At 42.5% G+C, this 18,311-nt stretch overlaps 1 protein-coding gene across 1 annotated transcript; it reads right to left on the bottom strand.

The window, feature by feature from the left end:
- Positions 1 to 3,244: 3,244 nt before the first annotated feature.
- Positions 3,245 to 17,201, bottom strand: LOC125892364 (voltage-dependent L-type calcium channel subunit alpha-1D-like). The gene is made up of 5 exons (XM_049582335.1): positions 17,130 to 17,201; positions 6,114 to 6,400; positions 5,006 to 5,106; positions 4,701 to 4,806; positions 3,245 to 3,277 (listed from the first exon to the last, which is right to left on the bottom strand). The coding sequence occupies exons 1-5, from the start codon at positions 17,149 to 17,151 to the stop codon at positions 3,245 to 3,247; spliced, it is 549 nt and encodes a 182-aa protein (XP_049438292.1). The 5' UTR covers positions 17,152 to 17,201.
- Positions 17,202 to 18,311: the final 1,110 nt, after the last annotated feature.

An 18,311-nucleotide genomic window follows, 5' to 3' on the forward strand; every position in this document is an offset into this window, starting at 1 on the left:
TTTCTGTACTTGTGAGGACTCTCGCTGATGTCATACATTCCCTGCCCCCAACCATGAACCATCACAGCTGAACGTCCGACTCCTGCACCTTCAGATGTGAACTCCACACAGACCTGTGAGACAACGTGGGGACCGGTCTCACGTCGCAAACTGTCCTCACTGCAGGCTGACACTCAAACTGGACCTCACAGAGACACAGGACATGTACACACTCTCTGTCCTCAGTTTTTGTTACACTGACAGGAAATTACTGAATTTAAGTTCACTGACTGACTGTTGGAAAGTCTGTCGTCATGCTAACAGCTTTAAGCTAACTGCAAACATCAGCAGGTTAGCATGCTAACAGTGTAGATGCTAACCTGCTGATGTGTAGCAGGTTTACACTGTATATGTAATGTAAGCACAGCAAAATGATATTTCAGTTACTGTTGATAAGTATTTATTATTATCATGGTCCTTTTGCTCTGAGCTGCTGTAACAGCTGGGATTAAAGGATAACTTCGGCATTTTTCAACCTGGACCCCATTCCCCTGGGTAAACTGATCGAAGACACTGATGTGAACAACAGTTTTTCAAATTGGTCCAGTACTGAGCAAGTCGGCAGCTGTGGAAGGAGCTGCAATGGAGGCACACGGAGCAACTCAACATCGTCGCTGTATGTCCATTAGAAGTAGTTATTGTTATTATGAGTGTCCAAAGCATTTCTTCACCTTTCACTTGATCCGGTCTGTTTGTTATCGCCTCGTTAAGCAGATGTCTCGCTCTGATACCTTATGAAATGTCACGAGACGTGTGTTTGAGATCTGGAGAGAGTGTAAGAACCAGAGTAGCTTATAGAAAATGTATTTTAGTGTTGTCTAAAAGATTCTGAATATCATGGATTTATCATGGACAATACTGTGGAGAACTGTTGCTCACATCAGTCTCTTCGATTAATTTACGCGAGGAAATAGAGTCCAGGTTGAAAAATGCCGAAGTTATCATTTTAATGCTAAAAGCATCAATTATAAACAATAACAGCCAAAATGTTCGGTGTGACGTCATGAAGACCTGATGCTTTACATCTTTAAAAACTACAAACAGAAATCATTTCGTAATTTACATTTTTTTGTTGTTCACTGTTGAAAACTCAGAGATTATTCTTCTGTTTCCACTTCATCTTTTCTTCCACTCGTTTATCTGCAGCAGTGCTGGAAAGTTCATTTACTGAAATACTGCATGTAAGTGGCCCATAAACATGAGGTACTTGTACTAGAGTATTTCCAATGTACACTACTTTATACTTCTCCACATCTCAGAGGCAAATATTGTACTTATTACTGCACTACATTTATCTGACAGCTTCAGTTACTTTACAGATAATAATAGATCAATAATAAATATTGATGTATTATTTTAGATGAAACCACAATTTAAAGTCATTAACATGAGCTCCACATTTACCAACTGCAACATTAAAGTGATGAACCATAATTATAATATAATACAACTGTGTATTATTATTTTACTTTTAGAACTTTATATTTCCATGTTGATACGTTTCTTCTTTCCTGAGTCAGATTGTGACGGCAGTATTTTTACAGTGTAACTGAAGTAAATCTAAACACTTCTTCAGCTGCAGATCTGCAGTCGTTGTCGTCTTTTGTGTAATCATGTGAGAATGAAACGCCACAAAGAACAACAGCGAGGCAGCGAGGCAGCGTGCTGCTGCGCCGTCACTTCGATAAACATGACTCCATCAGCAGTGTGTACAGTCGGAGTGTAACTGAAGGTAAAGAGACAGAGGCGTACAGAGGAGACAGAGAGAGAACCATCAGAGCAGAAACCTCTCAGAGTCTCAGCTGATCAGATCTGATCTCAGACCTGCCACTCATCTACTGTACGTCTCGATGACCTCTGACCTTTACAGCAGTGAGGAGGTTCAGATCATCTGACTGAAGGAAAACACTTCCTGTTCACATGTCGGACAAACACACCTGAGCTCACACTGACCTGTCTCACCTGTCTCACCTGTCTCACACCTAAACTGTACCAATCCAACTAATGAAGGCAACGAGTCCCGGCCAGTCAGAGGAAGAGTAGGGTGAGTCATGCCTTAGACACGTATACGTGGACGCTGCAGTGACTGTGTCAGCCCGTTGCAGCGATACGTCAATGCTGCAATCACACTGAAGGAAGCAAAACTCAGCTGTAAATAAATGACAGTAAACAGAAGAGCTGCAGTTTTTCTGGATAAAAAAAATTATGATACGTCGAGGTGTTTGTGGTCGACATGTAGTGGAAAAAAGTTTGTCTCCATTTAACCAGAATGTTGATATTTCGTCTGTAATCACTGCTGGACGCTCAGCAGAGGAGTGTCAGACTGACAGCAACTGAATTACTGACGTGCTGGAAGATAATTCATTGTCATGAGAAATTATAAAATCGCGTTTGTCAAAGATGAATTTGGTTTATTTTTCTTGGATGTCCCGATATAATATAATTTAATACAGAAGTAATGCTACATAACTTTTCAGCTAAGCAGTGCGCTAGCTAACGCTGTCTGCTTTATCAACTCTTTGATCATATCAGAATGTCGTCATTTTCATCGCTGCTCATTTTAGAAAGAAAACATGTTCTGTGTTCATGTTGCATAATGTGTGTTGAGACTGATTTCCGTCTGTCCAGACGAGTTATTGAAAGGCTTGTAAACACCTTCCTGTGCTGCACAGCCAGCGACAACAACATACAACCAGGCTACATCAGACATGAACAACAAGCTGCACGTCATGGCTCCGTCAGTGTGAACGTATTTTCATTATTTAATGTGTTTCAGAACGATATCAACACTGCTGCCACCAGGTGGATTTAAATATAGACCGAAATATTATTTCATGCTGCAGCTGTTGGTTCTGTGAATTACATATGTCAACAATAAATAGATTTTTTTTGTTCAAATCAAATTCTCGCAACAATAACAATTTGTTTAGCTTCAAACAGCGCGCTCAACAGCTTGAGTTCCTGTTCTGACATCCACCAGCAAAACAAGACAATTTAATTCTGAATATCTCGACTGTTTTTTTTTTTTTTTTTTTACCACATGTAGATCTTAAAACCATAAATATAAAAATGAGTCATTGCAGTCAGCTGAGAAATATAAACGTGATAGTTCTTTTTATCCAGAAAAACAGCAGCTCTAACTAGAACCATATAGGATTCTCCAGTTTTTCCTCATAAGAGAACCTTTTTGGTTCCTTGCAGAACCTCAAGTTTCCACCTGGTTTCCTTTCAGGAGGTTCTACCAAGAACACAAAGGGTTATACCGAGGACAATCTGTGAAAGGCTCTACCTGGAGCCCCTATACGAGGTTTAACATACTACTCTTTGGTGTACTGCTTCCACACAGAACCCTCTCTGGAGGTTCTATCCACAACCCTTCCATCTTCTAAGGGTGCTAACAAGAACACAACCAGGACTTCTACTGAAAACCCTTTTATATTACAGGGGTTTCATCTGGAACCCACATGGGTAAACTGAATAACTGAGGGTGGGGGTTCTTTAACACCTATGCTTTCAACAATCATTAAAGATCTCTTTCTTTCATAAAGGGTTCTTAGTCGACATCAAAGAACTAGCGGGGACGAAAGCCAACTGTTGCGTCGTCTACGTCGCCTCACGTCGCCCTGTGTCAGTTGCATTTGAACACACTACACGGACTACATCCGACGGCCAAGTAGCACGTACGTTCTGCGCCTGCGTGAGAGAGAGCGGAGTGAGAGAGTGGTACATCCTGTCAGCCGAGGGGTTTCCTATCTGTGCAGCCGAGCACCGCAGCACCTCCACAGACTATTACATCCAGACGGTCCCGGTGTTTCCTCCGCAGGCTCCACTTCACTCAGCTGCCCGATAAACCCGCTGCTTCTTCCCACTTTAACCTGAATAACAAACCAGGGCTCGGTGCTCCGGTTGGATCCAAACGGAGAGCCGGGGCTAGCTCAGAGACTAGCGGAGGCTAACTGGCTGTGCTTCCCTCCGGTCATGCTGCGGCTAACGCTCCGCTAGCCGCTCTCAGCTAGCTCCGGTTTGTTATTCAGGTTAAAGTGTGAAGAAGCAGCGGGTCTGTGGGGCAGCTGAGTGAAGTGGAGCCTGAGGAGGAAGCACCGGTTAGCCCCGGTTTCACTACAGGCAGATTCACTCGCTACAGGGGCGAGGAAATAAAACCTGAACAGCCAATCAGAGTGACCTCTCTCACCAACAAGCTCCGCCGCCGATTCAACATGCTCAATCGGCCAAAGTGCAGACGGTGCGGGACACACCGCAAAAACTAATCCGACAGACGCTCACCGACAGCCGACCGTCGGCTTGGTGTGTCTGGGCCTTCAGGCTGACAAAAACCCCTCAAAGAACCCTTTCTTGAATCAATAAAGGTTTCTGCAGAGGCAAATGGTTCTGGGTAGAACCCTAGCTGCTCAGGAAGAACCTTTACGTCTGAGACTGAAACCAAGAGAAAAATTTTCCAGCAACTCATGTTTCAGCTGAATGTAGTTTAACATTTAACAATGTGATCTAACATTAGACACACCTGACGGAGGAACACTGACCTGAGGCTCAGATCTTAACAACAGCTGAGTCTGTTCACCTCAGACACTCTCACACTCCTCCTCAGCTCCTTCAGCTGCTCTTAATGTAACGTTCTATAAGTGTGTATTTGTTGATCTCACCAGGTCGTGGTTGGTGGAGTTGGAGTCGTCCTCAGGAAACGGTTTGGAAACTCCCAGAGCCACACAGTTGGCAAAGATGGCTAACAGGATGAAGATATCAAAGGGTCTGAGAGATGTAAGGAAGCTCAGCAGGGACAAAACAAGAAAAAGCACAATGACATCAAGACTGTGTAACATTATCTTTAGTCTTAGCTACATCCTGGGCTCTGTGGAGATTTTAACTGATGACTCATTAAAGAGCCTGTCGGCAGATGAAAACTGATCTGGTGTAAAGCTGACAGCTGATTGGTCGGAGTAAAGGATACTTCCACTCGACGATGGAGAGAGCGGCTCGTCTGATTGGATTGTTGAGTTTTAGACAGTATAACGCTCTGGGAGCTCGTTGGACCTGATTACTTCCCTGGACCTGAGGAAGAGGAGTGACATCATCATCATCATCATCATCATCATTGTCATCATCATCATCAGTTTCAGTTCAGTTCAGTTTTGTTAGCTTGTTGTTTCTGCCGTTCATTACAGAGTCCTGCACTGGGTCGGGTACCCGCGAGTACCCGATGGGTACCCACACAAACAGCTGATTTGCGGGTGGTTTTTAAAAAAACATTTTTTCCTGGGTTCGGATCTGGGTGTAAAAAATAACATGCGGGTCAGATCGCAGGTTTTAGATAAACACATCAGTCATTAGTTCGGTAAACTACAGATAACTATCTTGGTCATTGGTTCAGCTGTTTACACACGTTTCACCATCTAATGGTGCTATCAATTTGTGATTGGACGAGAGAATCAACATGGCTGCCACCGTCTAACAAGCGCCGCTTCCAAAACAGTAAATAATTATTTAGGTATTTGAGAAATAAGTGGATTAAATGAACAACTATCACTTTATAATGCTTCTGAAGTGTTTCTCTGATGGATTACTTCTCTCCTCGATGGACTCTAAAAACATGTGACGGCTCGTAACTGCTGAATGTCGCTCTGGACAGAAAGTAAGTCTATTATTACACATGTAAAGTTCCTTTACATAGATTAAAAGTTTAAAAGCATTAAACGTAACAAACGAGTGCTTTTACACTCGTATGGGAGAAGAACACAGAGGGTTGATGATGGAGCTGAAGTCAGGTTTTTATTGTGAGAGCTGCTTCATTCAGGTCATTGTTTACTTACTGGCACCTTAACTGTGGCGATATGCTGTTCAGTATTCAGCCAATATGACCCAACATGATTACTTTAAATCCGGGTTACGGGTCGGGCTGCGGGTCGTGTTTCAACGGGTCGGACCGGGTTGCGGTACTAATTGGCCTGATGTGCGGGTTTGTGGTTCGGGTGCGGGTTTGTACATCGCTGGGTTGGGTTGGGGTGGATCTTGAAAACTGGACCCGTGCAGGACTCTGCTTCATTAGCATGTTGTCTCACCTGTTTCTTAGCGTGTTTCTGTCTCACCTGTTTCTTAGCGTGTTGTCCTTTCTTCCTCTGTGTCCCCGTTGAACTCGTCGTTGAATGAAGCGTGTCGGTTCTCGTCATCCTGACTCCTCCTTCGTCCTCTCCATCCAGCTCTGCATCCCAGTCTGCGTCCCTCTCCTGTCCCTCTCCTTCTCCTCCTTCTCCCCCTCCATCCCCCTCTCCTCCCTCCTCCTCTTCCTCACCCTCACCTCCTCCCTCTTCCCCATCCACTGCTTTGGTGTAGCCATTACGACCAGCACCTGGAGGCAGACAGACAGACAGAGACATACATCAGGGTATCATCTGCATGGAAACTGATGTGTTATCAGGTGGTTGCTGGGTGTGTTAGGTTTACAACTAACTATGGTGTTACTAGGTGGTTGCTAATGAGCTACTGAGCAGTTGCTATAGGTTACCAGGTGATGAACAGCCAATAGTTCTAACTAAACAAGCACCGTGAAATAAAAAATAAAAAAAATCAGTGTGCTACATGAGACGTTCAATGACTTTAAGACAGGACATAAAGGAAATACAAGACAACTAGTCCATACTCATTATGTACAGCATACCATACCATGACTTAGTCATAGCAAACATTAGAAAACACCAACATTGGTCCACAGGGGGAGCCACAGCGATCGGTACATTTTAGCCATTTTGAAGCATTTTTCTGTTGTTATAGCGCCACCCAGTTGCCAATTACAGTTAAATTTTTCCAGTCACCTTGAGGCGTCCTGTTCTACATATCTACCAAGTTTAGTAAAAATCCATATGGCGGTTAGGCCTAGATAAGAAATGAGCTCTCTAGCGCCCCCATTTTGTTTGATGGGCTCAATAATGGAGGGGTCCCCTCAGATTATGTGTGCTCATATGCCTACAAAGTTGCGTGGTGATGGGTGAAACCCTTGAGATGTTCTACACCTTTATGTGATGAGCCACGCCCTCCGCAATATTCATTGCCTTATAGAAGCTCAGTTTTAGGAAGTTTTCCAACTTTTGCCAAGAGGGAACTTTAGATATTGCTCCCTAGATTATGTTCACCCAGTTTCATGCAGATCGCTCAAACTTCCTAGGAAGAGATCCATTTGAAGTGTTTTTCAAAAAATTCAAAATGGTGGAAAATCTATATAAGCGGAAGTTATGGGTTCTTGAGGCAAATGTGTTCCTCATGAGGAGAGGCATCTCTGTGCAAAGTTTCATGTCTCTACCACATACGGGGCATGAGATATGCCCATTCAAAGTTTGACATTTCAATGGGTTGCTATAGCGCCCCCCTTTGGCCAATTGATGTAATATTGCTTCATTGGCATCCTCCCATGACCCTCTACCACTGTGCCAAATTTCACATGGACTGACCAAGTCAGTGAGGAGAAAAACGTGGAACACACACACACAGAGTTTCATCATTATATAGTAAGATATAAAAATACATGAAAATTATTTGAAACAATAGAAAAAAACTGAAGTTATTTAACTATACTGTCTTACAGAGGCTAATCGTTTTTGACTTAAGTTGAACATTTGGATATCTGTTCTGTGTCGTGACAAAACTTCCTGGTTCAGTCTCGTTCTATTCTGGTGAAAATAGGCAGTAAAATTACTGTAACTACAAAATCCAGCCAAACCCCCAGACCTCCAGGAACATAAGCGCGTAAATGTTGCATTGAAATTTGTCCCGACAGCTTTGCTAACACGCGTTTCAGCAAGCGACCTGTCCAGCACGACGAAAAGATGCAGAGCAACAGAATGTTTTTTCTACATATAAGGTTTCAGATATAACGTCTCTGTAATCACCAATAATTAGTTAAGTAACTGTAATTAAATTACATATTTTTTCTCAGTAACTGTAACTAATTATAATTATATAATAAGACAAATATAACATTTATTTTGTAATGTAATTTACATGTTACCAGTTACTTCTCAACAATGATTGTATTATATTAGTTTTTTTATTTATATATTTTTTACTTTGTCTTTTAAGTTTTGTTTTGAGTTCAGTTCAGTTTCAGTAATTATCCAGAGCGTTTGCTCGTTTCAGTTTTGTTTTTATTGTTTAAAAGTGTTTCCTGTAGTTTAGTTTGGAGAATCTTCACGCTGGTGTTTTGGAGGAACTTTGTGTCTGACAGTGCAGAATCACTGTCTTTTTTATCTGAACTGTTCCTAACTGAGGTGTCAGAGTCGGTTTCTTCCTCCTGCACTTATTTCCTTGACCTTTTCCATTGAGGTCACAGAGGAGGAGACAGGAGTAGGAGGAGAAGTAGGAGACCAGGAGGACAGAGAGAAAGGAGGAGGTGAAATGAACAGCGAGAGGAAGAGGAGGAGAAATGTGACTGTTTCCAGAGGAAGTGAAAACAGAAATATTGTAGTGAACAGCTGTGACCTAGATCAGTGTGTGTGTCTGTGTGTGTGTGTGTGTGTGTGATCTGGGCCGTGATTTATGTGTTAGTACCTGAGGACCCTGAACACACACACACACACACACACACACACACACACACACACACAGAGATAAACCCAGTGATGGACGGCACAGTGAGATTAGATGATCATCTCTCTCCCGTTGAGTGGTTTCCTAGATTTCCTGTTACCCAGAATGCTTTGCTGTTGAGTCCAGCTGTTTTTGCACATGCAGGTGTGCAGAGGTAGAGCTCACCGAGGAGACGTTCACAGTCGGTGGGAAATAAACAAGTTTAAGAGGACGTCACACGTTTATATTTTCCTCTCAGTGATTCTGGTTTTTATCAGCAGAGTTCAGGAGATGTGATGACTTTATTTTACTCACTGTTTCACTACATGTTTATATCACACTGTAAAATATCTGACTGCACATTTACAATATATTACTAAGAAATTACTGTATCATTTTTACAGTAAATTACCGTGAGCTGACAGCTGTACACTGTGATCTTGCAGTAGTTATACCTGCATATTACTGTGATGTGAAATACGCAAATTAAGTAGCCCGAATGAAGCACGTAGTGTGATTTTGATCTGAACTTCAGCAACCAATTTGTGCCACACCAGCCTGTCAGCATTGACATCCTCTGGGAACATATGACGCCAAGGACATAGCAGTGAAAGTTCATTCATTGTTTCAGCAATTTCACACATGTATGACAAGGGTCAACAAAAAATATTCTAGTGTTCACTAAAATTCACTAAAGTTAGGCGCTAACTGCTACCTGCCACCATTTCAGCTCACCAGCTCCATGTTTGCTACTGACGTCCGAGGTGAGAGCCACGCATGAATACTGCAAGTTGATAAGTAAAAAATATTTTGTGGATTCTTCCCATGATTCGGATATGCTGCAAAATTTAATGGGTTCTTCCCAGGCCTCCAGGAGCGCTGCTCAACCTTACAGCAAACCTGTCCCAGTGGCCTCTCGCAGTTGCCTGGTGAAAAAATCCCAAAAATAATTTTCCCCACAGACACAATTATAAAAGAGACGTAAAACTGTGACAGGACACCTCCGACTGCAAACAAGGTCAATTATGACTCTTTGTATTCTGAAGTTTTAATTCATGGAGGGTTTATATTTGTCAAACTTTCCTCAAGCTGAGAAAAGAGATTTAAAAATCTGTGACGTCATCACAGTGTAAAGTCTATGAGCCAAGCAGGAACTTGTGGGCGGGGCCAGTGGGACAAACACGACTGCACATATTTAGTGGGCCACATACTGCTGACAGACAGGTAGGAGGACAGAGAGACAGGAGGACAGAAGGACAGACACACAGAGAGACAGACGAGGTAATGGAGCTGTGAAGATGGATTCTCTCTCTGACGGCTGATTGGACGACTCCAGTCTGAAAACGGTCTGAGAGTTCACGTGTTCTAAAAACAGCAGAATGGCCCTTTACAGTCTTTCCTCCCCTGAACTCGGAGCTGGCAGCGTCCCAGCAGGTTTGTCATCCGTCCAATGAGCAGCTGAGGTTTGGACGGTGCAGGTCACATGACTGTGGGTCACGTTGTTTCTTCCTGTGGAGGAGCTGCTGCTGCTGCTTCACCCGCAGGACGACGAGAACCGACTAATTATCCCCGAATTATCCCGAGTCAACTCACATCAGCATGACAACACACTGTGTGTGTGTGTGTGTGTGTGTGTGTGTGTGTGTGTGTGTGTAGCGGGTCATCCCATCACTCGCACACAACCCTGCATCCGCCTTGTTAACTTTCTACTTTTCACTGCCTTGTTTCTAACTGTGTGTGTGTGTGTGTGTGTGTGTGTGTGTGTGTGTGTGTGTGTGTGTCACGCTGCCCTGCAGCCTGGTCCAGCTGGAAGGTCATCAGTTCATTTAGTGAATGTTGGGGCAGTGTTTCTTCTTCTTCACTGACTCACACTCGCAGCAGCTGCAGAGCTGCTTTTTAAACTGAAGTTGGATCAATAAAACATCAGACCTGACGTCTCGTCAGTTTTACATGTTTTAGTTTTTCATTTGTGACATTTTATTCTAATTTTTTCTCATATTTCTTAGCGATGCACAGATCCTCAGCCATGCTTTTGTCTCCAGTCGTCTCCATGACTCTAACTCATCATTTAAAAAATGTGTACAAAAGGTACAGGACAGCACTCCAATTATAATGTTTACTGCCAGACAACACACAAACGTGTGGCAATAAACATTATAACTGGAGTGCTGTCCTGTATCTTTTGTACACGTTTTTTACATTTTTCATTGAGGATTCAGCACCCATTCATACTTCTGAGGGTTGAGCGTGTTTGTTTGGACTTCTAACTCATCATTTGCCACAAAAATCAATCAACTGCCTCCAACTGGTCCAAAATACTGCAGCTGTGGTTTTTGCAAGATCTTAAATATATGAACACACGTCCCTGTTGTTGCATCACTGCACCTGTGGTGTCAGAATTTATTTTAAAATCTTATTGATTGTTCACAAATCATTGAGTGGTTTGAGACGACTCCATGACTGTGGAACAGCCTCCCACAGACGAGTCACCTCACTGTCCTCTGTCAACACTCTTTAAAAACTAATTTCTATAAATGAGATTAGAGTTTGTCTGTTTGTGTTATGTTTTTATTAATTTGCTTATTCTCACATTTTTATTTATTGTCTCTTATTTGTTTCTGTTTTAAGTGACACTGACCTGACTCTAGTTTTGTACTTGCACTTTGTATTTTGTTTTTTGTCTGTAAACTACTTTATAAACTTGTTTTTGAGAAGTGCTGTATAAAGTTCATCATCTGGACTCAATATTTTTTGTTTAATCTGAACCAAAGTTTCAGGTGTGAAACCTCCGTGGAGCAAAAAGCTGAACCTCAGTCTCAGTCACAATAAAGGTGAAGCATGTTAGTAGGTGTAGAGAGGCAGGCGGGACAATAACACGCTGTCTTTGATCATTTTTAATTTCAATCCCATAATTTTGTCTCTTTATTTTATAATTTCTACTTTTTGTCATAATTTTGACGTTTATCCACTTTTTATCTCAGAATATTCAGGTCGACTTTTGGACCAGTCACAGACAGTTCTGTCTGGCTGCAGTCAAAATGAGCGACAGTGGCACATGGAGAGAGGATCTACATGTTTAACTGACCACGGGCCACTAAACACTGAGTGGTCTCCTCAGTTTGGTTTGATCTCCTCAGCTCTTCAGGACAGAAAGTGTTCCGTGCTGCAGTTTATCAGATGAAGGTGAAACAGTTTGTCCTGTTGAAGTCTCGTCATCTGTGTGAATCCAAGTAAGATTTCAAGTGCAGCGATTTCTTTACCTCAGATTAAAAAACTAAGTTGTACGAGTGTCACGAATACACGTGTCATCATGATGTTATAAGAGAGGAGACTCCAGAGACAAAGACGATGTGTTAAATGTCCGTCTGGTCCATCAGCTCACAGTCACTGAGCCTTTCTGTCTCCCACACAGTCACTAACTGAGCTAATTACATCCAAACACTCCGTCATTACAGCAGCTTCATCATTCACCACAGCTGACCTCAGGTCACCCCCCCCCCCCCCCCCCCAGCCTAAACACTGGAACAAACTACAGTGGATTTTAACTCCTGAATCCCACCGGCTGATTTTAAACTCCTAACTGTTCAGTGACGTCTGTGTTTGTCTCTCCACTGTACTCAGGTTGGATCAGCTGATTAAATAAAGGTTTAACACGTTCACCTGTTTGATTTCACCTCAGACCAGCTGATTAAACATCACAGATATTTCTTTAACAAACACCTGGAGCTGTGGTTCCCAACAGGTTTCTCCTTAGTCATTAGATCAGTGTCCACACAGTTTAACATATTCAGTGTCATACTTCTGTTTGGCCATGTCGTTGAGCTCGTTTGCCATCTCTGTTAAGTAAGAATGCATTCGCACCTGCCCCGTTTCAACTTCCAGTGTGTTTGCCCCCTCAGTGTGGTTCATTTGTGCAGGTGTGAACACACCAAAACAACCGGACCGAGACCTTCTTGAAGAGGTGGTCTCAGTCCGGTTCCAAAGGAACTCTGGTGCGGTTGGTTTGTGGTGAGAAGGTGTTCCGACCTGGATGTAAAGCAACTGCAGTCACATGACACATTGTTTGGGTTAAACATGAGCATGTTACAGTCCTGGAGGATTATTAATGTGCACCTCCTCCTGTACTGCCTTAATATGCACATTCAGCACATCCAATGCATCAAAACATTGTTTTCTAGTTGGAGCCGCGTTTGCCTCGTTTTCAAACTGTATGCTTTGACTAAAATGAACCTGCGTAAGCTCTGTGCCAGAAATTCACTGTACTTCAAAATAAACTTGACTTGTTTACGAGTCACTTTCAGTCCATTCAAACATACCTGTGATCCACTTTTGGACCAGGATCCATCAGTTGGGAAACACTGATCTGGAGGAAGATTTAAATCTCCCACACTGAAGACAGAAACTGAGACTAATGTTGACTCAAAGTGACGTTAACATGACAACGTTACTTAAATGTACCATTAAATGTTTTCTGGTTCGTCTCAGCTGTTTTGTTGCTGCTTGTGGTTTCAGATCGTAGATGAATGTCTTTCTTTTTTACTTCCATGATTTTTAGCTACATTAGCTACACACATTACTGACAGCGACATAACGTTAAATGTAAGATGCTGTTTTTTCGTCCATTCCTTTGACCTTTCACATCATCGTGTAGTTTTTCATTATTGACAAAAATATTTAGTCAGAGTTTTTGTTTTCAGAAGTTACTTTGCATTTAGTTTTAGTATCACTTCCATTTAAAAAAAAAAAACCATCAAAAAATATTCTTTTAATCAGTTTTCTTTGGTGAAATTGAGGCTGTACCACATGAAGTTAATAAAATGAAGCTCAAATAATTTAAAACTAAAAACTTTTGGGACTTTTTACAGGTTTATTCAAATTTTCTTCCCTTCAGTCAGACATTAGTTTCACTTTAATTCAATAAAAATATACCTTTAGTGTATATTTTATGTTTTTTTTAATATTTATATTTATAATGAGAAGAGTGGAGGACCCAGTATGGAGCCTTGTGGAACACCCAGTTTACAGTTTGGAGGTGAAGACTTCACATCATTTACCTGAACACACTGCTGTCCACATTACGAAAATAAGTTGAAGTTAATTAATGTTAATTTATAAACTTTCCTGATGATAATTTTCTGAGTTTTACACTGATCTCTTTCATTTCTTTGAAGACTATAATCCATTTTATCAGCGGGTCATAAAACAGCCGACAGCAAAGAGGAACATTCTGCAAATCTCCCTTCCGCTGCATTCAAGGACACTCAGACATCTGAGCTGAACCCTTTTCATGTAAAATAACAACAGAGTTAATTACTACAGTGTCAATGTTTGATGATTGTCTCCTGAGGAACCAATAAAAACACGGGATCGGTTGGAATAAAGGACTTCCTGTCTGTATCAGCTCACTTTGAAGGTTTCTCTGGGGTTAGATAAAGTTAAAATAAGCCTCATTTCATGGACGGAACAAAAGGGCGGATTAATGAATTGTGATAATGTCACGTGTTAATGCTCATCTCCATGACAACCATATCTGAGGGTCCGCAGGGGCCATCTTAATGCAGCGAGCAGAGAGCAGGAAGTCTGATCCTCCGTCAGGATCAGGAGGATTAAACTGAGTCACTTTGTGAAAGATGGAGGTCGTGACCTCTGTTAACCCCGTCTTGACACACAGCTGCGTACCTGCTCAGGTTACACTCACTAAACATCCACGCTTTTATTTTGACAGTCCTGTCAGTTACAGCTCACGTCAGAGACTCAGAGTCAGGTTTTAAATCAGGAACATGGTTCCCAACCTGAGGGTCTGGACCCCTCAGAGGTCCTGAGGGGTCCAGAGCTAGCTGATTAATTATGGGATGTTTATACTTGGTTTTTGTACCTTATTCAGTCTATTTGCACTTGTTTCCACTTCTTTAATTTTTGCTTTTTTTTCTTGAGAGATGCTGAACGCTGACACCATCACAGCAAATCTAATGTGAGCCAGTCTGAAACCTCTCTGAAACCGTGACTGGACAGACCTACAACCAATCAGAGCAACAAAACACATGATGTAGTTCTGAGCGATGTAACCAGACAACAGCGTGCAGAGATGAGCTGAGATGGTGGAGCATCAACGAATGAATCTGAAAATACTGCTCAAACAGGAAGTTCCACATCAGCTGCGGCCATCTTGGTTGTTTTCCAAAATGCTTCAGCGGTGCTCCTCGTTAATAAGATAGATTTATGCACAAGGCAAAAAGGACGTCATCATGTACTTTACATAAAGCGTGGAGGCTCCGCAAGTTGTCAGATGTCGTCTGAGACCCGCTCTATATTGGAAAAATGGTTGTGATTGGCCCGAGGCGAGCAGGTGAAGCTGTGTGAACAGGAGGAGGAGGAGGAGACACATCTGCAGAGCTGCAGATTCACCTGTTTCACGGGGTAACTGAACGCCTCTTCAGACCAATAAAAATCCTTTATCTGTGCTTGAACTTCTTATAACTCACATCCAGAAAAACGAGCAGCGGAGCATTATGAAGCGAGGGGAGGTGTCGCCTTGTGGCTTCATATTTCTACTGTAAGTCATCAGATTCTGTTCATCAAATTAAAACACTGGCTTAGTGCGCTGACTGAGTGGATGTGATGTCATCATAAAAACTGACAACAATCTCCATTTTCTTTTGAACTTTGACCCCAGCAGACCGGCCAGTGTCTATTCATTCTGTTCCTACATGACAAACTGTCTCTCTGTCCTCAGGGCGTCCTGCAGGCTCTGAGCGCTCAGAGGGACGCTTCATTCTCACACCAACAGATCAGATCACACTTTGGTTCAAATGAGAATCTTTGCTGACACACAGGAGCTCTGAGCTGCGACATGAACATCAGCAGAGTCGACAGGGTCCAGCTGTTAATGTCTTTAATCTGCAGACACACTGAAGGCCAACGTCTGTTTCATTCTGGACAAACTTCACAAACTGAGTACTCACTCAGGTCGTTTCCATGACATCAGAGGAAATGGATTTATTGTGTTAAACTGCATGTTAGTCCAACTGAAATCATACTAAATCGAATTTCTCAAAGTCAGACTGATGTGGGCGCGAATAAAACAGTTTGTGCAAGTGACATGTGAAGTCAATGTAAAGACACAATTAGACGCGAATTCCTGCCGGGCGGCGTGATGAGCACAACGGACGCAATGCAACTGACGTGAAATGCGCAAATTAAGCAAGTAGTGCGATATCACATCATTTGCTCATTCGCCTGAGTTGAAAAATCTGAACTTCAGCGACCAATTTGTGCCAGCGTTGAGTCCTTCTGATGGCGTACGATGCCGGCGGAAGTTCATTCATCGATTCAGCAATTTCGTGCACATATGACGTAAATTATCGTGCATATAAAGAAAGTCAACACAAAATATTCTAGTGTTCAAACACACCCAGATCATGTGACTCCTGCATGTATACAGTCAATCAGACCCAAACTGGCCGAGGCGCTCTGAGCATGCTCCACAGTTTCCGCCCCGGGCTTTGACCCGAAAGTCCAATAGCATTAAATGTGTAAGAGAAGAAGAAGCCGGTAACAACATGGAGAAATCTACATCCAGAGCCGTGACTTTTTGGACGGACCAAATGTACAGAGCTGTAAAGTTGTCCACCATGGTAGCAGTTAGCTGCTAGCTAACCGTAGCTAACTTGTTTGTCCATTGTTTGGTCTGTGACGTAATAGGTCAACAGGAAAAAGGTCCAATACTAACAAGCTGAAAGGGGGCATATCTCCACCTATCGTAGAGGAGTCGCACATACTTGGCTCAATAAATGGATTCCCCTCCCGTGCTTGTATACTGGGACAAGGACAGTAGGCCAGTTAGATGTCCTCGTCCAGCTGGGACTGTGGCTACACTTCACTGTTACCATGGAGACGGACTGAGTGAGTTCAGTAAAGAAATGATGAACTGATGAAAGATGAACGTCTGAGTGTCGTCCTTCATCAGTCACATGGTACAGTTTCAGTCTCCAGTTCACAGAAAACTGCTCAGTGTGACGCAGGTGAGTCAACTGATGATGTCACACACCTGCACTGTCAGGTCAAACACTCCGAGCTCTCAGTGTCACGTGACAAAACAGGTGTAGATGGTTATTAGAGCTGCTCACCTGAAGAGCTCTCAGCCTGATGTGTTTATATTAAATATACTCTGTAAACACTTTGTGACTGTTTTGAAAACCGCTGTACGAATAGTTTCTTTATTGATTATTATCATTGATGAAACGTCATGTTCATGTCCTGAGCTCCACATTAATTAATCATATTCATTATTTTTCACATTTACTTTATATTGACAGACTTCATACAGATACATCTTATTATTATTATATTTCACTGTAACTTCTACATGTTTGATGATGTAACTGATCGATTAGTCTGAGAGCTGATGTTTCTCCCTCTGTTTGTTTAAATCCAGTTAATCAATAAAAATAAATCAGCTGTTTCTGACTCGTGAAACTGGAACTTGAACTCATCTGATGAAGAAACAAACCGCTTCTTACTTTTGTGTCTCTCCTCGTACATCTCCGCTGCTTTCAGCTCCACACACCGAGAATCATCTTTAATCGATCCGCTCTTTGATCAGTTTCCGCTCGGTTTGATCCTCATCAGCAGCCGGAGCTGGTTACCACACACACATAAACACACACACATACATACACACAACTTCACCGCATCTCAATCCGGATCACTGGGACAAATTCACATCACTTAAATCCCTCTTCTTCTTCTTCTTTTTCTTCTTCGTTTCCTTTTTCTCCTGCAGCTGCTGATCAATTCATCGATTCATCGATTTACATCCGGACAGAGGAAAAAAGTGAGAAAATAAATCCAGAAATCTGAGGAGACAATTTCTTTTTCCAGCTCCGCTTCACTAATCTGACTCTCAGTTCATCCCTCTCCTCATCTCTCTGTTCATCTGTGTGTGTGTGTGTGTGTGTGTGTGTGTGTGTGTGTGTCTTTCTCTCAGTTGGGATTACACATATAAAAAAAGCTCGGTGTTAAAGGGGAGGGCAGCTGAGTTAAAGGCGCAGACTGAATAAAAATCACCATTTATTTATTGTTATTAACAGAAATATGTCCTCAGTGTCCCTCAGTGTTCAATCTATCTATCAATCAATCAGTCAATTCAATTTTATTTATAAAGCCCAATATCACAAATAACAGTTTGCCTCACAGGGCTTTACAGCATACGACATCCCTCTGTCCTTATGACCCTCACAGCTGATCAGGAAAAACTCCCCAAAAAACCCTTTAACGGGGAAAAAACGGTAGAAACCTCAGGAAGAGCAACTGAGGAGGGATCCCTCTTCCAGGACGGACAGACGTGCAATAGATGTCGTACAGAACAGATCAACATGATAAATTAACAGTAATCCACATGACACAATGAGACAGAGAGAGAGAGAGAGAGAGAGAGAGAGAGAGAAGGAGAGAAGGTGCCCGGTGTATTATGGGGGGTCCTCCGGCAGACTAGGCCTAAGTCAGCCTAACTAGGGGCTGGTACAGGGCAAGCCTGAGCCAGCCCTAACTATCAGCATTATCAAAGAGGAAAGTCTTAAGTCTAGTCTTAAATGTGGAGACGGTGTCTGCCTCCCGGACCGTAACAGGAAGATGATTCCACAGGAGAGGAGCCTGATAGCTGAAGGCTCTGGCTCCTGATCTACTTTGGAGACTTTAGGGAC

Source organism: Epinephelus fuscoguttatus, linkage group LG7 (genome assembly GCF_011397635.1).
Source record: "Epinephelus fuscoguttatus linkage group LG7, E.fuscoguttatus.final_Chr_v1".
Classification (NCBI taxonomy): Eukaryota; Metazoa; Chordata; class Actinopteri; order Perciformes; family Serranidae; genus Epinephelus; species Epinephelus fuscoguttatus.